At 46.0% G+C, this 21,352-nt stretch overlaps 1 protein-coding gene across 1 annotated transcript; it reads right to left on the bottom strand.

The window, feature by feature from the left end:
- Positions 1–1,993: 1,993 nt before the first annotated feature.
- LOC100018428 (zinc finger protein 569-like) lies at positions 1,994–17,562 on the bottom strand. The gene is made up of 5 exons (XM_056820290.1): positions 17,303–17,562; positions 14,896–15,018; positions 8,429–8,555; positions 6,870–6,965; positions 1,994–2,962 (listed from the first exon to the last, which is right to left on the bottom strand). The coding sequence occupies exons 2-5, from the start codon at positions 14,998–15,000 to the stop codon at positions 2,934–2,936; spliced, it is 357 nt and encodes a 118-aa protein (XP_056676268.1). The 5' UTR covers positions 15,001–15,018; positions 17,303–17,562; the 3' UTR covers positions 1,994–2,933.
- Positions 17,563–21,352: the final 3,790 nt, after the last annotated feature.

Here is a 21,352-nt window from a genome sequence, read left to right as displayed (position 1 = left end):
CTATTTTGTCAGTCTTTTTACTTTTCTTTATTAATTCTTGCTGTTTTGCAAGGTCATTGGTTTCCAGTTGCTCAATCCTGGTCCTTAAGGTCTGGTTTTCTGCTTTAAATTTTTGATTTTCTGCTATAATTTTTTGGTTTTGTTATAATTTTTTTTTATGTCCTTTTTGAACCATTTCCCACTTCTCTTGTCAGAAGGCTTCCATCTTTTTCATAAGCTCCAATTTAAATTCTTCCAGAGCTTGCGGATGATTTCCATTTTTTAGGTTTTTTTTTTTTAATTTCCTCCTGTATATCCTCTGTAGCCTGGGCTTTTCCTCTGTAAAATTTTTCGAGGGTCACTGCCTTTTTTTTTTGCTTTTTATGGAAGGAGTTTGGGCCTCATGTGCACAATTAGTTGTCACTGTGGAAGATTTACCTTCCTTTTTTAGTCAGAAATCTGCGTGAACTGGGCAGGTTCTTTGTCTATGGAGCTAAGGAGCAAGGATTTTGCCTGAGGCAAGCTCTCGAATGTTTGCAGCTACACTACCTTCCCAGGGGCACCCACGGTCTGGGCTCCCCTACGCCACCAGGGTTTTGGGTGTAACTGCTCTCAGGGATAGGTCCTTGGTGGTCTTAGTCAGCTCCAAAGATCTAGAGCTGCCCATTGCTCACTCCAGAGGTGCCCCTCGCTCACTCGCTGATTCTGGTGTGCACTGGCTGACTGTGGCTTGTGAATTTTAAAACTATTCCACCCTACTCAGACTGCACGTCAGAAGATTTGATTTAGCTATTTCCTGATTAGTAACAATGGATATACTTGGTCTAACAGAATCAAGTCTTGGGAACTCTACATTTCTCCACCCTACTTAGTTTAACAAGGTCAGGAATGTCAGCACCATACTCAAGGATCAAGTATGTGAGAAGATGGCCTTCAAAAGATATGTGCAGAAACAGTAGACAGACCCCTGGGCTGTCCTAAGTCAACCTAAGCTAACATTGGTACAGATGAGATGCAGGAAAGTGATGTAAAACCGTCTACGTAGGGTATGTCACTTCCTCTCTTCAGCCTCTTTTCCTGGAGAGGTGTCTCTGGCTGGCAGTGTGCTGAGTTCTGACATCTTGGCATGGTGGCAGCTATTTGTCTGGGTACTGGAGGTGAGTTTGACCTTGAGCTAATTCAGTTTCAGGCATCTTGGCTGAGTCCTCTTGGAGTTCAGGCTGATTCCTTCCTCTTTTACTCTCCAAATCCTTTCCTTCTGGAGCATCTAATCTTCCCGCCCGGCACAAGCCAGGCAGGAGAAATCCTACACCCTATCTTTCTCTCTTCTTAAATTTCTTTCCACTAAATTAAATCACCATAAAAAAATTTACAGATTGACTTGGGAAATTTTTAAAAATTATTATTTGGGATATCCATGGCGACCAATAATTAATATAGTTTAGGTCACAACACTAAAATTATCCTTTACAGGCTCTATAGGTGGTGTGGGGGAGAGTAGATCGGCTTACATTTGGGTGGAATCTTTTTCACCCCTTTATAGTGTGGAAATGCCCAAATTCCATGTACCTTCAATGCTGAGCCCTATTGTAGAGTCCCTTTGTTATGAAAATAGTTTTTTGGGGTCTTTTGAGGAGGTGGTCTATATCGGTGCATCTGAGGAGAGGAAGCATCCCACATCTAGACTGCTGCCATGCTTAGCCAGAAGTCTCCTTTAATTTACTGTTAATGGAACCCTTTATATTTAAATCCTTTACCCGTTCAGACCTCATCTTGGTGTAGGATATGAGATAATACTGTTCTAGAACTAGTTTTTTTTTTTTTCCATACTGTTTTCCAATTTTGCCAGCTGATTTTTTCAAATACTGAGTTCCTATCTCACAAGCTGGGATCTTTGGTTATATCAAACATTAGATTGTGTAAAAATAAAAATTAAATCTCAATAATAAAAATACGTTTTAGGAGACTTATTAAAAGATCATTAGAAATAAAGGGCTACAAAATAAAAACCCCATGCTGTTAAATTTTTATTATGGTAGGACTTAATATTTAATTGGTGATATGTGCCAAATTACAAGAAACAATTGAGTTTAATAACAAGACTGGATTCACATGTAAACATTTCCCCAGTGTGGATTATCTGATGTATAGCAGCATAATGGGAGCTCTGACTGAATGTCTTTCTGAACTACTTGAATTCATAAGGCTTCTCTGCAGTATGTCTTCTCTGATGTACAGAAAGACTGGAGCTACGAACAAATGTCTTTCCACAGTGCTTGCATTCATAAGGTTTCTCACCAGTGTGGATTCTCTGATGTTGAGCAAGATGGGAGCTCTGACTGAATGTCTTTCCACAGTGCTTACATTCATAAGGTTTCTCACCAGTGTGGATTCTCTGATGTTGAGCAACATGGGAGCTCTGACTGAATGTCTTTCCGCACTGCTTGCAATCATAAGGTTTCTCACCAGTGTGGATTTTCTGATGTGCTGTAAGAGAGGAGCTCTGACTGAATGTCTTTCCACACTGCTTGCATTCATAAGGTTTCTCACCAGTGTGAGTTCTCTGATGTACAGCAAGCTGGCCTTTATGGCTGAATGTCTTTTCACACTGCTTGCATTCAAAAGGTTTCTCCCCTGTGTGGATTCTCTCATGGTGAGCAAGACTGGAGTTGCTATTGAATGTCTTTCCACACTGCTTGCATTCACAAGGTTTCTCACCAGTGTGAGTTCTCTGATGTACAGCAAGCTGGTCTCTACGACTGAACGTCTTTCCACATTGTTTGCAATCATAAGGTTTCTCCCCAGTGTGGATCCTCTGATGTGCAGCAAGACTGGAGTTGCTATTGAATGTCTTTTCACACTGCTTGCATTCATAAGGTTTCTCCCCAGTGTGGGTTCTCTGATGTTGAACAAGACTGGATATCCTATTGAATGTCTTTTCACACCGCTTGCATTCATAAGGTTTCTCCCCAGTGTGAATTCTCTGATGTACAGAAAGAGAAGAGCTCTCACTGAATGTCATTTCACACAGTTTGCATTCATAAGGTTTCTCACCAGTGTGGATTCTCTGATGTACAGCAAGATTGGAGTTATTTGTGAATGTCTTTCCACACTGCTTGCATTCATAAGGTTTCTCTCCAGTGTGGATTCTCTGATGTACAACAAGAGAGTAGCTCTGACTGAATGTCTTTCCACACTGTTTGCAATCATAAGGTTTCTCCCCAGTGTGGATTCTCTGATGTGCTGCAAAATGGGATCTCTGAATGAATGTCTTTCCACACTGTTTGCATTTATAAGGTTTCTCACCAGTGTGGATTCTCTGATGTACAGCAAGATTGGAGCTATTTGTGAATGGCTTTCTACAGTGCTTGCATTCATAAGGTTTCTCACCAGTGTGAGTTCTCTGATGTTCAACAAGACTCAGGCTATGACTAAATGTCTTTCCACAGTGCTTGCATTCATAAGGTTTCTCACCAGTGGGGATTCTCTGATGTACAGCAAGACTGGAGCTCACCCTGTATGTCTTTCTACCTGACTTGCATTCAAAGGGTCTCCCTGTAGTGTGGATTCTCTGATGCCTAGCAAGACTGGTCCTGTTCATAAAAGTCTTTTGACACTCATTAATTTCACTAGATTTTTCCTCAGTATGCATTCTTTGATGTTCAATATGAGATGAATTTTGAGGTACAACACAGAATTCTCTGAAAGCAAACTTATTGCTACCATCACTCATGAATTTTTGTAGGCCTATTTCTTCCACAGAAGGGCTCATCTCTATTGGATTCTCCTTCATTTCAAGTCTGATCTCACCTTCTAAAAGAAACAGTAACACATACATATAGTGACATATATATACACATATGTATGTCCTCAACTTTCCTCAACTGTCAGAACATAAACTGCTTTATATCCTACTTCCTCAGGTAAGAAGAAAAGTCTTCCAACTTAAATGGACACAATTTAGCCTTTGAAATGCCATTAAATCAAAAATAAAGAACAATTTAAATAACAATGCGCCTCCCATGTGATCTCATTGGCTCTTCATAACAAATCTGGGACTTGGGACAGGCTAGTTTTATTACATTCCTAACTCAGACCATGACCACAGAAAGGCTGGATGAATGACTTGACCCAAAATCCTGGCAGCTGAGACGAAATCTGGTGACTGGGCATGCTCTGTCCATAGTACTAGACTATTCACTCTTTTTTTAAAAAACCCTTTCCTTCTGTGTAGGAAGTGTCTTGAGACCAGATTTGAACCCAGGACCTCTCATCTTTGGGCCTGGTCTCAATCCACTGAGCCACTGAGCTGCCCCCTGGACTGTTCATTGTCTATACATTCAATCCTCTCTTCATAGGTATGACACCACTGGGTGCATGTAGACTAAATAGTTCTATTATTTCATCATCTAGCTTCTCTGTAAGCATTATGCAATTCCCTTTGTGATTCCTTTGATCTTATGTTTGTTCCAGTATCTGAGATCAGAGGAAGAAATTCAGCAACTTTTTTGCATTTATCCGAGGCATAAAGGATTTTATTCTGTTCCCTATTCCTTGAGAGCAGCGTGACTTTTCTTCAAATGCCTCTTTTCATTAAAATAAAATCCTACTAAATATAATTTAAACAAAAAGTTGGCATTTCCCAGGTTTAAATTTATGTCTAATACTGTAAGTAAGTTGAGTCCATGATTCTTTTATAAGAAAAGGGCAAGAAAGCTTGTACAATTCTCTTCCTTTTCCCCACCTCATATAGATACTGGCTTTTTCATGATATTCTTCTTTAAAATACCAATAACACGTGGCAGTGCATTCTCATTGTACCTCAGAAACTTGCTAGGACTTTTAAGCCTGGGCAAGTTATAGGAGCTCCTCAACTATAACATGGACATAATAATATCAAGTGACTTTTAGGGTTCCTATAAGAATGTAATGAGAAAATATTTATAATGTGTATGACACATTCTAGGGGCCAAATGCAAATGATGTTTATTTTTATCATTAGAATTTGGATTATTTCCTCCTTTGATTGCTTTTCTCCTCTGTTATTCTCTTCACTACTCTAGTTCCTGATTTCCCTGTTGAATTAAATAAATTTCCATTCCCTGGGTCATCTCAGAATGAAATTCAGGATCTATTGCTTCTTTTTAAACTATCTCCATGTTTGGTTCAAGAATGTGAGCTCCAGGACAGCCCAGACTACTGTTTTCCTTCTTTGTTTTCACAAGGTTTAGCATGGTTCCTAGAACATATTATTTAATACATGTTTACTGGTTGGACTCAGGGCTTATATCAGGTCCACCCTCTATCAGGATCCTTGAAATTTGGTCTCTCCTAGAAGGCAAATGCATGCTCTGGCCTCAGCCATGTTTCTGTCACTCTTTTGCCATTATTTCTCAGTAGTGAACAATAGATACATTGGAACAAGAGCAGACCCAATCCTGAAGATCCCAGAGCTTCTCTAGGCTCTCACCTCCCTAAAGTGGGGTGCTGTGGTCACCTGATTGTCCAAGAACAGGACAAAGACTGAGCCCCAGAGCGTAGAAAAGATTTAGGGAAAGTTTAGCCTTGGATCACTTCCAAGAAAGACAGCAGTCTTCCCTCCTACTCATGGGCTGCAGGTCAATGGAGAGAAGGGAAATCAGGAAACAGCTGCCTGGCTCCATTCTTCATTGAGATTCCCTGACATCAGCTGGGTCCTCAGCAGGTCAAGGCAATTCTGTGATATCTCCAACATGGATTCCCTTTGCCACCCACAAGAGCAGCCTTTCCAAATATTTCCCTGGTCTACAACTCTGCCTTATGGCTTCCTCCCACGCCCTGCCTCACCTTCTGAGCTGAGAACTTGGCCTCATATTCCACTGAACAAGAGCTGGACCTCTGTAGAGTTCTTTTATCCTCCATATCTCACCTAGCTTAGCTGCCTCCCTTTCCTCTTTGATCTCAGGATCAAGGGAAAAGGTCATTCTTCTCCTAACTAAAGAAAATCTCTTTCCATGGGCAAAGAAACTCATCATATCCTTCATCTAAGCCTGTTTATTCCTTCCTGCAGGGCCCCCATTGTTCTTTCATCTTCAGTCTTTCCCACACTAATGAACTAATGACTCTCTTCCTCTGGGAACCAATAAACTATTCCTCCCCAATGCTCCAAACACTCTCACTTAATCTGTATCTCACATTGGGATATTGTTCAACATCTGTCCTCAGGTTCAGGCTAAACTATTAGAGAAGGCCATTTGCAGTGCATTGTGACTCTGCCTTTCCCTTGTTTTCTCTACTATACTTTCCCCCAGAATCCTCAGTCTGGTTCTCCAGAAGCCTTAAGTCACCTGCCCCAATTAGACCTTTCTAGTGCTCCTTCTCTTCAGAGCCTTCCCTGTTGTGATTAGCTGCCCTGGAGCTGGGATCTAGACGGCTTCTACAGAACTGTCAGCATGCTGTTATCTGTTCCAGCAGAGGGTGAGCTCCATGAGGGGATGTACTGTACTATAATCCTTTATGTCTCTTTATAACTTAGCCCAGGACCTGGCACAGTGCAAGCACTCATTTGTGTTTCTAGATACTAAAGAGCTCAGAGGGGATATGCTCAACCCTTCTGTCATCTGCAGGAAACTTCCGAGGCACTTCAGTCTCAAACACTGACTTCTTAAGAGGGTCACAGACTGATCCCCTGAAGGGAGCTGATAAGAAATGGAGCCCAACAGCCTCATCTTACAGATAGAGAAACTGAAGCTCTGGGGTGCAGTGACTTACCCAGGAAGGCATTGCTAAAACCTCTGAAAAAGAATTCCAAGTCAGGTCTTCTTGCCCTCAAATCTAGGCCTGGCTTCACCAGAGCACACAGAAGCCTCTGATCACCCTGGGTGTCTCACACCTCTTTTCCCCTCCCTCACCTGGGCAGCAGTTCCTCAGGCCTTCCTGCTCCAGTATCCACGGGGCTTCCCTCTGCTCTAAAGAAGAGATCATGTCTTCTGGGGTACCTGGAAGCCCTGGGCATGAGGAATCAGTCAGAGAGGAGGACGGAGAGAAGTTCAGCAGTTATCTTTAGGGGAAGATTGGGGAGTCCAGTGACTCCAATTGGAGACTGTTCATGGGGTTCCCACAAGAGTTTGCCCTCACTCCTCATTGTCTGTAATGCAGGCGCCCAGGGTAGAATGTGCCTGTTACCCTGCTGGAAGACCTCAAATGAATAACAACTCCCCTCCCCCCACCTTATTCTGGTCCATTCTGGAAGAAACTCCTGAACTCCTGACCCTTGGACCCACACTGGGTACAATGGTCAGTGTTTTGGGGCAATCTGAAGCCCCAGACACAGGGACCTAGAGGGATCGGCTTTTGTCCCATCATCCTGCCTGCTCCTCCCTCCCAGGCACTTCTCTGAGCCTTGGGGACTCTTTCCTCAGGAAGTCTCTGCCTCCTCTCCTAGGGAACTCAAGAATACTCATTGGGCCCAATGCTGTCTCTCAGGTAGTCCATTCATTTTGACAATAACAGAGGGCAGGCAGGGCTTACAGGAGGCTTGCAGGGCCTCCTGGGAGAGAGTCTTCACAGTATATCGGGTGGGGAAAGAAGGGGGGAGAAGTTTGGGGAACCAATCTGGAAACAGAATGTTAGCTTCTGGGGCATTTTCTTCAGAGAAGGCTGGACTCAGTTCATAGTTTTCTATTATCTGGAAATGAGAGGCAGCTAGAAGGGGAGGTGGGGGCAGAGGCCTGGGATTAGAGACAAGAAGGCCTCAGGGTACATTTTGCCACAAATACCTACTATATGGGTGCCTCAGAACAAGCCATTCAATCAAATCTTTTTCCTCATCTGTAATGGGGATAATTGTGTCACTAACTTAGGAAGATGAAAGTGAGAAAGAAGTACCATAATATTACAGAGAAAACCCTTGGCAGAGCCCTGGGCCAAGAGCATGTTGTTATAAACGCTTTGTCCCACCTCTCCCTTCCTCCCTAGCTCTGCTGGAGGCCTAGGGCAATAGGAAGGAAGACTAAGGTCAACCCTGTCCTGCTGGGGATATCTAGGATCTGTGAGCTACAACTTCATGCTGGATAAAGAGAAAAAGATCCCCAATAGTAAATCCACCCTAGAGGGAAAGAAGGTGGGAGGAAAACCCTCCTGAACAGTTTCCCCACATATATTTGGGAGACACAATTTCTGGCCAGAGAAAGGCAAGACAGAATTAGCTCTGAGATTACTTACATGTCTGAGATTCTCTAAGAATTTGATCTCAGACTTCAGAAGCACCAAAGGAAGCCCCCAAAGTCCCATTACACAATGCAAAGTCCTTTTACAGGAGAACCAGGCAGCGGGAAGGCCCTGGCTCTGGGACTCTCCATACCAGCCCTCATCCCTTCCTCCTGACTGAAAACTGTTCCCAACCCTGTCTGCTGCTGAGGATAATATTCTCTTGGATGTCAGACTCAGGCAGAAGGGAGAGGCTCCTTACCCACAGAGAGCAGGTTCCGGGCATTCTCCAGCATCACCTCCTTGTACAGCTCCTTCTGGGGAGGGGACAAGAGGCGCCACTCCTCCTGAGTGAAGTCCACAGCCACTTCCTTGAATGTCACAGCCTCCTAGAGGAGCAGAAGTCAGAGCACAGAGGGCTGAAACCTACATCACAATGAAGAGCCCACCTCTGGTCAGTTACAGGAGGAAACTGACCCACAGAGTAGGGAGGGGCCCAAAGGTCCCGCCCTTTGTCAGTGTCAGAGTCAGCACCAGAAACTGAGTTTGGAGGAGCCCAATGGAGGCTTGAGAAGTTCAGCTCTAGGATGCTCTGGAGGGAAGTCAAAGACTTTCTAGCATGTGAAGGGAAATCTCTAGGGGATGACCAGTACAGGACCACAGAGGAGATGAAGACGTAGATACAGAGAAGATGGGGGCATACCCAGTGCATCTCAAGAATCCAAAACTGTCATTTCCATTCACTCTACATTCAGCACCTGTTCTGCCCTTCTGGGGATTCCCCTAGAGGTAAAAGACAGTACTTGTCCTTCAGAAGCTCACAGTCCAATGGGGGAGGGAGAGAATACACAGAAACATGCATGCAAATCAAGATCTTTCTAGGAGAAACAGGGAAGAATGGAAAGAATGAAGGCACTCTAAGAGGGATGAGGGACGGTTTCCTGTAGAAAGTTTTTAGTCTTTGGTTGGGACTTACAGGAAGTTTAAATTGTTCAGTGATCTGAAAGGTGGAGGGAAAATTTTCCAGACATGAGGTAAAGCCATTGAAAATGTCTGGAGCTAGACACAGCCAGATCACACAGTGGATAGAGAGCCAGATCTGGAGTCAGGAAGACCTGGGTTCAAATGTGACTTCAGTCACTTCCTAGCTGTGTGAGCCTGGCTAAGTCACTTAACTCTGAGTGCCTAGTCTTCATCACTCATCTGTCTTAGAACTGATCCCAAGATGGAAGGTAAACAATAAAGAAAAAAAAACTAAATCTTTCCATTTCGGGGCAGTTAGTTGACTCTGTGAACAGAGAACTAGAACTACAGATAGGAGGTCCTGCGTTCAATATGACCTCTGACACTTCCTACCTATGAAACCCTGGGTAAGCCACTGACCCCCAATTGCCTAGCTCTTAGCCATCTTCTGCCTCACAACAGATGCTCACCATCAACTCTAAGACAGAAAATAAAGGATGTTTAAAAAATTCTGCAGCTGAAGGAATCCAGGAGACCAAGTTCCCTTGATCCAAGAATACAGACTGGGGAGTAATGAATGAGAAGACAGGAAAGAGGGCTTTGAATACCAAGCAGAATGTTTGATCCTGGAGGGAATAGGGAGCCACTGGGGTTTATGGAGTAGGGGAGAGACACGATCAGAACTGAACTGTAGTCAAATTACTCTGGTGGGAGAATGGAGGAGTCCTTGGAGAAGAGCCTTGTGGGAGGAAGACCTAGCAGCAGGTTGTCTTAATAGCCCAGGAGGGAGGTGATATGGTCCTCCACCAGGAGGATGGCAGTGACACAGAAAGGGGCATGCTGGAAACGAGGAGGATACAGATATAGAGAAGGTGGGAGTTCTGTCTAGGTGAGAGAGAACAATGTGTTTGGGACACACTGAGCTCAAGATGTCTACTGGTCACATCGTGTGAAATCCATATAAGGAAACTGGATATAATGACTAGAGGTCAGCACAGAAATTGGGGCAGAAAATGTACATATGAGACTCATCAGCAGAGAGATGGTGCTTGCATCCCTGGTAGCTGATGAGATCAGCAAGTAAACAATTCCAGAGGGAGAAGAGTAGAGGGCCAAAGACAGGGCTGGAGGAACTCCCTCACCCTAACCCCACTGTTACAAGATCTAGAGGAGAAACCAGCAAAGAAGACAGAGAATCACAGGTCAGAAAGGTAGGAGCTAAACCAGGAGAGAAAAGAGCCATGTCCTAAAATCATAGAGAGAAGAGAATATCGAGGAGAGAATGGGCCAAAAGCATCAAAGGCTACAGACAGGACTGAGAAGAGGCCTGAGGAGGGGGTTTCTATCATCTCCAAAGGAGAAGAGCATACAGGGGAGGAGGTCCAGAGGAGAAGGCAAAGACTGAAAAGACGGAGGCATTGATGAATGTACTCATGGGTAAAGGGAGATGAGAACTCAATCACAGAGAGGCCAGAGACTTGGTGCCTGCTGTCTACTTGTCCTTAGAGGGGGAGGTTGCAACTTGTAGTGAGGGTGGAGGTGTCCAGTGTGGCACTAGGAGGGCTGGGACAGCTTTGAGTCAGGGACCGGATTTCCAGGCAAATGTAGAAGAAAATAAAGAGGTTAATTGTGTGACCAGTGAAAGATGAAATACCTGAGAGAAAGCAAAGCTCTTGGGTATAAGGGTGAAAGAGTAGTCGAACTGTCTAGTATATAGTTTCCTCCAAAGTTTCCCTACAAGAAATGGTGAGACCATGGGAATACTGAGAACAGAGATTTTCTGGAAACAGCAGCCAGGTCAGCCTCGGCATCTCTCCTCAGAGAGGGGGAGCTCCACACTTTAGTACATACAGATTTCTCTAGCGAAACCTCACAGAAGCATCTTCAGGTTGAACAGAATTTCCATAGTTTCAAGTCCAAAAATATAATCCAGTAGAAAGAATGTAATTTTGCCCCTCATGGCATGAGGAAGAGGGTATCTGACAGGACTGGATAAAATCGTAACAAAATTCATTTGGGAAGAACAAAAGATCAGCCATATCAAGGAAAATGACGAAAAGAATAAGTTCTTGCAAGACTCAAACAGGCAGGAAAGAATTAAAACAACTTTTCTGTCTGGGTGACTCCAAAGCAGAACCCCTGTATATAATATGTAGATATCATATGTAATGATTGCACAGTAAGCACACATGGACATCATGTAAATTTTAGAGCACTAAAATAGTGTCAGAATAAAATAACATTCTTAGATAGTCAGGGCCGAAAAGGGAAGTTCAAAGCTTAGAGCCAGCGACAGGGAAAGAATAGAAGTAGCCTAATATAGGACACGTAAAAATCTTAATGTTAAGGAACTGTAACAGCTAGAGAATTTAGGAAAGCGTAAGATAACATAAGGAGTGACAGAAATATTACTGATAGATCATTGAGATGTTTTTATAAGATCATTGAATGGACATTGTTGCATACTGTTCAAGTACACTGCTGACCCTAAAAACCAAGTGAGGTCATTGCATCAACCTTTGTAACAAACACACTCACCCTGAATCTCTGCCCAGAAACCCTATTTTAGCATAGGTCTAGTTAACTAAGGTTCAGCTAAGCAAGAGTAAGACCTTGTTGAGGGACAAGAGATTTTTTATTTGGGGAGGGGGTGTAGGATGTAGAATAGAGAGATGGAAATTTAGGGCTAATAAAATAAGGTCAGTAATTTAGTCAAAGCCAGTGCAATTGTCAGGTTAACGAATCTGCACAAAACGAAAGGGGGAATCTGTAAGAGAGTAAATCAGAGTCAGCGTGGCAAAGGAACAAGCCAAGCGGAAGAAGGGCAACGAAGGTGGAAGATTCCAGGAAGGAACACAGAGGAGCTGGGAGGATTCAAAAGCACTTACTTCACTTCTTGGGAGCTCTCCTGGAGTGGATGGTCTGAGAGGAACTACCACCTTCCAGGGAACCCCAAATCCCTCTTCCAGCTGAAGACAATAAGAGTAGATTGGGACTTTTGTAGAAAACCATCTACCCAAAGAAGATTTCTCTCTATCCCCAACATTATCCTTGGACTCCGTTTCACAGCTAGATTAGATTAGGAGGAAGGTCAACCCCAACAACTGACCAAAAGAGGGTCAGGCAGACAGCCTGAACCCTCAAGACTTGAGGGGGTGTCAGTTGTTAGTTCAGAGGGATTCCCATTTCCCACTTTCCTCATCCAACAACCCCATTCTCCTTGTCTTGTGTGACCCCAAGAATAAAGAGTTTATCCTTTTAGACCAGGTCTGCCTGTTTCCTAACATTACTGAAGGGAACTGAAGCTTTGGGGAGAATTATACCTTTCTCCCCAAGGAAGAGAGTTAGCTCTAGACCAGGGCTGAGGAGTGACCCAGGTCTCAAAAGGGAAAAAAGGACAGTTGGGACATTGGGAATCCAGAAGCAAGAGAGGTACCCTGCTTCTGAACAACAACCAAGATCAAGAAGGGAGGCCGTGGGTCAATTCTCTGGGACCTTCTCCTCCAGTCCTTACCTTCTTATTCAACCCAATCTCGGAAGGGACAAAATTCTGATCCGCTAGAAGACAATTTGTGATGCCTTCCCCAAAGGGAAGAGAGGGGAGACTCAATCTCTCCCATCTCTCCATTTCATTAACGCTTTCACACCCCTCACTTTTCTAGTTCCTCAGTGTGAGTGTAGGTGACCCCATTCTGGTCCTGTATTACAATGCCTAGATCAAAGGGAACGAACAGTTTGAAAGCCTTTTGGGCAAAGTTCCAAAGGGCCCCCCAAATGGTCAATCAATGGATGACAACTCCACCAACAGTGCATGAGTAGCCCAGCTTTCACACATCTCTGAAGTGATCATTTTCTTTTTCTGACACAATAGCCAAATTGACAGACATGAGAGGGTGCCTCAGAGGTGTTTTACTTTGAAGTTCAAGGACACAAATGCTTAGCTGAACTCGAGATAGAGGCAATTACCAAGAAAATGGAAAAGTTCAAATCCTTAAAACAAAAACTTTTGCACAGAACCTTAACCTCTGTTTGCCTCAGTTTCCTCAACTGTGAGATGATGAGAATAAGAACATTTACCCCAGAGGGTTATTATGCAGACTGATGAAAGCAGATTTTTAGGAGAATATAAGGTACTCCAGTCTGTCTGTATCTCATTCTTTGTCATTAAGTCGAATGCTTTGGTTGTTGTTGGGTTTTTTTTTTTGGGGGGGGGGGGTTGTTTTAAACCCTTATCTTCCATCTTGGAATCAATACTGTGTATTGGTTCCAACACAGAAGAGTGGTAAGAGCTAGGCTATGGGGGTTAAGTGACTTGCCCAGGGTCACACAGCTGCGAAGTGTCTGAGGTCACATTTGAACCCAGGACCTCAGTCTCTAGGCCTGACTTTCAATCCACTGAGCTAACCAGCTGACCCCTCGAATGCCTTTGTGACAAGGCCAGGATGTTTCTCTCAGGACTTCCCTAACTCTATTTTCAAAGAAAACTCCCAGGCCTTTCAGAAACTCACCCCTTTCTCTGCAGCTTGTCTAACAAGGGAAGGATAAGACCAGTGAGGAATTCTACTGTCCAGAGGAGGAATGTCCCCAGCTGCTGGCTCTGGTACAAGAAGCTCTGCTCAAGAACACTCGAAGCTCCTCTTCTGAGAAAAAGGCCCCATTTCTGTGTGAGGGCCCTTCCTGGGCTCACCCCAAACTCCTCAGACTCTCTCTGGGTCAGGGAGCTCAGCAGCAGAAGGCCAGTTGGGGGTGGGGTGGGAATGTTACCCTGGAGTGGATACAAAAGCCACAGGGGAGCTCTCTGGGGCCTCCCCAGCTGCCTGATTCTGACCGTCCCTGGCAAGGACCCTGATCATTCCTACAACAGGCTCCACTGGCATATACTAACCTTCCAGCTTCTTCCTCTCCCCTCACACCTCCCTTCTCCTCCTCTGACCCAGGGACACTGGCCTCCTGACACTGGCCAAGACCTTCCATGGTCTGATTCTGGACCTTTCCAGGGGCAGTCTGTGTCCCTGCAGGGAAGGTTCTCCCTCCTGTCTCTTGGAGTTTCCTTCGAGTGCCAGCTGAATCCTCCCCTCCCTCCATCCCACCCACACAGGGCTTGTTTAGACATAGCTGCTGAGGGGTTTCCTCTGTCAGACTGGGGGGGGGGCGCTAGAGGGCGATTGATGACTTCTTCCTTCCTTTGGGCTGAGCACTGCCAGTAACACACCAGGATGCTCCTCCACACTGCCTACCTTGGGGTAAGAAGTGGGAGAGAGGAAGGAGCTGGAGAGATGCAGGAAGACTCAAGGGCTTGAGGCAGAAGCCAGGGAGCAGCTCCAGGGGACAATGTCTTCCCTGAGGATGCCACAGACCAGGGGACACCCTCAAGCTCTGCTCCAGGTCAGACTCAAGAGGGAACAGGTGAAAAGAAGCAGAGGAAGAGGATGTGAGTGTCGCCGGGAGAGCGAAGAGCAAAGACAGGATCCCCAGACAGGGAAGGGGTTGATGGTCGTCCTCAGTGATCACTTGTGTCCAGGGAGAAATCCAAGAAGGGAGGCAGTGCCTGGGGGAAGCTCTTGGGGTCTGAGCTGCCCAAGGGACAAGGAATCATTTCCAAAGCTGAGAAAAGAGCTGGGAAGGGCTGTTCCTCCTGTCTTGGATGTGGGGACAGAAATGGCCCAGCAGTAAGGAGGGAGCAGCTTCCCTGTCCATCTTGTGTCAGAGCCAAGGAAGGGCCTCCCTGGCTAAGGGGGATCCCATCTGGGGCTGGAATGCACTGACCTGGGCTGGGAGTCTGTCCCTCTCCAAGGCCATCCCTGAGACTCCAGGCTCCCTGTAGAGGCAGCAAAGCAGCCCCAGTGAGTCCATCTGGTGAAACTCCTCCATCTTTTCCTGGTCTTGTCTCTATGAGGGTTAAATTAGGAATTTTGACAAAAAAAGAGAGATAGTAAAAGAATATAATAAAATGAATACACTAAAGGAGAGAAATATAGGGGAAAAGTAGAAAGAAAATTTCCTAATGTCTATACTAGTTTTCCTATAACTATGTATATTTACTACCTATAACTGCCTATTAACTACCACTAATAACAACCATCCCACAAAGTTCCAAACTAATCGAGCCCCATGAAAACCAACTTAATGAGTGTTTAATCCAACCCCAATTGGTCTGTCAATTAAGACCAGCCAACTCCAAAAAGTTCAGGAGAGAAAAAAACAAAAAAAAAACCTTCAAAACCCAAAAGCCCTCTGAGTAACCTGAGATCCACCATTATATTCCAGCAACTAAATGCCAACCACTAACCCAACACACAGCAGCAAACTTCCCCCTCAGCTGACAGACCAACCAACTGATGCTAGCCCCCTTTACTACCCTTTTTCTGCCTCACTTCCTGTCTCAATGGTTTCTATTTCCTGTCACTGTGAGCAACTGGTTAGTGCCTACACATCTCTATGGTAAGAGGAGCTCTAGGTCCTCTGATAAATTAAAAAAGGAACGAAGAATTTCTTTTTAGAACTCCACACCCAGAGTCCTGCCCTCTCCCCCCCCACCACCACCACTTCATGGCCCTCTGAATGGAGCTCCAGCCATAGCTCTTCCCAAAAGGCCTCCCTTGGCCCAGGGAATGTGTGACTTCTCTGCCCTTCTGAGCAGCAGGAATTGGTCTGGAGCCCCTTCCCGGGGCCATCCCCTCTTTCCTCCAGTGCAGAAAAGCCCATCTTCTTCACTGCCTTTGGGCTCCCTCTCTGGGCCAATTGCTCTTGGTTGGACCTGGGAAGAAAGCTGCCCTGTTCTCCCTCTCAGGTTGGGTCCTGGCTTAGCCCCATGCCTCCTGGGGCCACGCCTGGGCATCTGCACCCTGAGCTGGGGAGGGAGAAGGGACCCAGAGGGCAGAGGTTTTTCCCTTCTCTTCCCAAGCTGAGGCTGCCCCACAGGGATCTATACAGGGTGAGGGGCCAAAGGAGGACCCCCCCGGAGCTCTCCCATCCCAGAAGACCTGGAGGCTCCCTTGGGCTGGGGGAGGGTCATGGGGGTCCCTCCCAGTGCTTCAGGGGGCCCAGCCAGGAAGCCCTTCCAGGGGGGCTAGGCCAAGCTGGGGGTTCAAAGACAAAAGGGGGAGCCACCAAGAGGCCATCCCCACTGGAGGCCTGGCACACTCCTGGGGCTCTCCAGATGTCCAGGCTGGGCTCCCTTTTCCAGAGGGCTGTCCTCCCAGTGGGAAAGGCCCTCTTCCTCCCTCAGCCCCCCATCCCTGACTGCAGGGCCTTCCTGGGGCTCTACTGGCCTCCTGGGCTCTCTTCCTCCTTCCTGCCAGCCTCCATTCAGCCCCTGAAGTGACTTTCCTCCGGCTCCTGTCTGACCCCATAAAATCCCTCAGAATGCTCTCTGGTACTCCCAGCCCTAATGGCCCCATCCCCCTCCTCCCTGCCACCCTCTCTGCCCTGGGACACAGGGGGTCCATGAACAGCACCTCCAGCTCCTGGCAAGGAGTCCCTTCTCTGGCTGTCCGCCATGGGTGGCTCACAGGCTCTCCCTCCCCAGCTCTGACCACTGCCCTCTCCGGCTTCCCTACAGTCCAAAGGACAATCTCGCCTCCTCCTGGAAGCCCTCCTGAACTCCTCTTCACTCTCCACCCTCTCTCTGCTCCTTATTTTCTGTTTAGCCTGAACAGAGCCTGCTTCGGGTGACTTAAGCTGAGGCTGCCCAAGGGGCGGGGGAGCAGAAGCTGGGGGGGGGGGGGTGTCTGGGATCAGAGACTGGGAGGCAGGACTCCTGGGTCTTGACAGGGCACAGTTTAACTGCATCTGGTACTGCCGGATTTAGGAGAAAAGATTCCCGAAGAGGAAGCCGAAGGCCACAGCCGACCCCAGTCAGACACCAGAGCAGTCCCAGGATACACGGTACCCCGCAGAAAATTGGCACCCCGCCGCTGCCTGACCTCCTCCGCGCCGACCCCAGCCAGCCCCGCCCAGCTGCAGCATCCCAGGACGCGAGGGGAGGGGAGGGGCTCCCGACCTTGGAGGGATCCAGGAGGCCCAGGCGGGAGGCGTCTGCCCCAAAGGGACTCGTCTAAGGGAGGATTCGAACTCAGTCCTGCCCTCTGCCTCTCGCCCTCCCCCAGGCTCTTCTCCCTCTGGCCCCTCCCCACTCGGCCCCCCTTTCCTGCTGTCCCCGCCACCACTTCACCGTAACCGAGGCTGGAGGCGCGGGGCGGAGGAAGATCCACCGCCGGCTACGGAGCCGAGGTGGGAAAAGCTTTGGAAGTGGAGGAGGAGGCTGGCCGCGATCTTCACTTTCGGGTTCCCGGAGGCCTCTGCGGCCGCTTAGGTTACCGCGCCCTGCCCCTTGGGGCTGGCCCTCCCCCTCCGCCCTCCTCTGGAGCCTCTCTTCAGAGCCTCCAGTGTGAGCCCCGCCTCCTGCCCCGCCCCCTCCCCTTCCGGTTGGGTCCTCAGGCTGCCTCTGCTGGGCTGCTCACTTGAGGGCGCCCCGGGCTCCTGGCTTTCGGCAAGGCAGAAAAGGGTCCCGAGTTCCCAGCTCTTCTTGCTTCTAAGACGGCGCGGGGAGGGGGAGGGGGAGGGGGAGGGGGGGAGAGGGGGATATTCTCTTCTCCTCCCCCCACAATCTAGGACAGAATGTGGGCATGGCCAGGCTCCTGACAGTTTTTACTGGAAAGTAACTGCCATTCGGGATGCTGGGAAGCGGGAGGCGCTGGCGGATGGATCTCAGTCACGTGGTCTCTTTACTTCAGGTGATAATCGGGGCTCCTCCGCGGGTAAAGTCCCGGAATCCCTGACCTACCCTCAAGATTAGGCGTCCCAGGGACGACGTCAGAGCCGAGATTCTCCTTCCAACAGGTCCGAATGTCCGTTATTTCCCAGGAAAAACTCCCGAGATCCTCCTCGTCCGAATCTTCTCCCGGGGCTTCTCTCCACAGGCCCCTCCTTCCCGCCTAAAGCGGATCTCTGACCTTGACTCGCTCCCTTATTTACTTCCCGTGCTGGAACCCCGTCTGCGGGGATCCGGTCCGATTCCTGACCCGGGAATCCTCGCGATGGAGGAAGGAGGACCTCAGGGAGGCGTTAGAGACATCCTCTACCCCCCAGAAGCCGGGGCTCTCCGGGCTCTCCGGGCTCTCCAGTCATCTCTGTAGCTGGCTGCAGCCAGGTCTGAGTCTCCACTGCGCCAAGGACCACCGTAGTGCAAGACACCGTCCTGATCAGCCTCAGCCTGCCCCCCCCCCAACCCCGTGAGGGCAGCCTGGTCCGCTCAGTGGTCTCCTGGGGTGTGTGATACCTGTTTAAAGTGTGGGACCTGAACACAGTACTCAGGATCAGCCACCCATTGGTGCTACCTTACCTCCAAGTGCGTCCACACAGGCAGTCAGTCAGATCAGACGGATTTGGCACTAAGTGATATAAGAGAAGTAAATAGAAAACTGTGGTCTTGGAGCAATAATAGTAGTAATAATCGCTGGGATTTACAGCATTCTTTAAAATGTGCAGAAGCCTTTCCCTGAGCCCTGACTACAATCCTATGATGCAGGAGCTATTATTCTCCCCATTGCGTAAATGTGGACATTGAATAGTCACAGAGGGACTTGGGCAGGGTCACACAGCTAGTAAAAAGGGTTTTCCGTCTCCAAATCCCCCACTTTGCTCACTACTCTCACACCTCGCTACTTCAAGAAGAAACTTTTATCATTGGGAGAGAGTGGAACAGAGGAAAACATTGCAGACCACCGACAGTCCTCCATGTATTGAATTCCTAGAAGGACTTGTTTGGGCAACTGCTGGAGGAAAGAACCTCCACCAGCCATTCAAGAACAGAAAAACAGAGGACTGAGATCAAGTTCCCTGCCTGACTGCATGGCAGGGACCTTGACCTGACCTAGTGCCTTCATCAAAGACTAAGATGGAACAGAACTAATGATAGAATGTCTGTCCATTTCAGGTATGTTTCTGCACAAAATTTTTCAATGAGTGTTTTGATGTCTTTGTTTATTCTCTCCACTTGCCCTGAACTTTGGGGATGATGTGTGTGGTAATTTGCGTCTATTCCTAGATTTTTATAAATTTCATTTAGTATTGATTGAGTAAAATGAGTTCCATGGTCTGAGTTCAATTTTCTGGAAATCCCAAATCTAGGAATGATTTCTTTTAGCAGGATATTAACCACAAACTCTACATTGTTCTTTTTGGCAGGAAAAATTTCTGGCCATCTAGTTAGTCTGTCTATGATTACTAGGCAAAACTAAACCCTTTGTCTCTTGGCATGTTTATACAGTCATTTGTATACATTCAAATGGAGTATATGCTAAGGGATGAACTCTTAACTATAAGATAATTTTAGTGTCTTGACTTAAATCTAAATAATTGGTCGCCAGGGATGATTCCCAAATAATAAAATACCCAAGTCAGCTGGGAATTATAGAGATTTTAATTAATAGAGAGAGAAGAAATTAAAGGAGAGAGAGAGAGAATTAATTTAAACTTCTCTGGCTCAGGCTGTGTCAGGCAGTAGTTAAAGGCCTTGGCCAAAGTGGCCTTCCTGAGTCTAAAGGAAAGGGAGTCAGTCTTATCACTCACCATGAGACCATCTCCAAGGAAGCTCCAGTCCTCCACTGAACTCAGTCTCCTGAACTGAGTTCAGAACTCTTGAACTGACTTTTAGCCTCCTTTTAAAGAGAATTTTCTCTTATGTCACCTCCCCTAAATTTTTACATCTACCAATCACAGTAGATGCTTTTTTCAGGACCGCCCATTCTTTAGTTCTCACCACTCTTTAGTTCTCACCTTCTCTGGTTAGATTATATCTTTTGAGTACTTCACGCTTCTTTGATCTTTGTTTCCAATGAATAATGTTTGGAAATGACCAAATAAAAAAAAAAAAGATGAGTTTTACTTTGTTTAAAAATATGTTTAAATACCAAGGTTGAAAAAATTGCTACGTTTGTAAAAACTTGTGACAAATATCCATCAATTCATAGGCTTTTAAAATGCCATACAGCAACTTATGTGAAATATGAAAGTGTGTTTGTTTGCTATTGTAATTAATTGGGCTATTGAGAATTTTGTGGATATTGATATCTACATATTTGTACTACTTTTCTTTAACAATGAAAAATGTTACCTTGCTCAATTAATTCATTTGCCTTATACTCACAGTGGAGCATGGCCACATGAAGAGGAAATGGATCTCATTTTTGGTGAGAAAGCCTTGTATTCTATATTTTTTTAGCTGACACAGAGTGTCAATGATTATAAGCTACATTTTTGAATTTTTTAAAGCTCTTATATTTTCTTGCATGTGCAATATACTTTTTCAGTTTTTTAATTTTTCTCTCCTTTTTATATTTCAAGCACATGTCACCAGTATTAATATTTTCTTTAACTTTTTGATTTTTCAGTACTATAAGTTTAAGATACATTTGCCAATGCATACCCCAAGAAGCTTGTGACTATAAAAATGATGCCACTACTTATTTAAAAAATTATGGGACTTTGCTTAATGATTCTGTCTGATTCCAGGACAAGATATACACACAAGATCCATTGCACAGAGCCAAAGAAAAGCCAATCGAGGATGGATTGATGCACTTCTAGGCCAATACAAAGGTCTTGAACCTAGAGTAAAGACTCGAGGTTACTGTGTTTAACATGTTGTTACGACATAGGCTTTCCTTGTGTCCACACTCACTCTGAAAATACTCACAGACGAGTATCCCCGAAACCTTGGCTCCTACTTGGCTTCTATAATCTGGTCCCTTTTCTGCCTTTCATAGTGTGGTACCTTTCTGTAGTCCTGGCTACTGACTGGGAAAATGCATCATTGCTTAGATCATTTTGATTGGGCCATGATTCAAGGACCTGTTATAGATTTATTTTTCTTTTTACTTGGAATTTTTACACATAAAACTTTGATAGTCTATATTTTCATCCAGAAATTTTTCTTTTCTTTTGGATTTTTCTGATATCTTTTTAATTTCTCTTACCAGTTGATTCATATACCTCATACCTCAGCCATGTATTCCTAAATGATCCTGTTTTTTCAATCACCCTCTTAATGGGGGGAATGTAAAAATATCATTATTTAAATTGCAAAATTTAAATTCCTTTTTAGAAGAATTTTAGGTAAAGAAAGATGATACCTCTCTGAATCCAGAACTGAACTGTTGGAGAAGCCACCATGAAGAAAGAATCCTCCAGACCACAAGCTGCACAAAAATGAACATTGGGT

The sequence above is a fragment of the Monodelphis domestica genome, chromosome 3 (genome assembly GCF_027887165.1).
Source record: "Monodelphis domestica isolate mMonDom1 chromosome 3, mMonDom1.pri, whole genome shotgun sequence".
NCBI classification, from domain to species: domain Eukaryota; kingdom Metazoa; phylum Chordata; class Mammalia; order Didelphimorphia; family Didelphidae; genus Monodelphis; species Monodelphis domestica.
The sequence above is the reverse complement of the archived record's forward strand: the minus strand, read 5'-3'. Positions and strand labels throughout refer to the sequence as shown.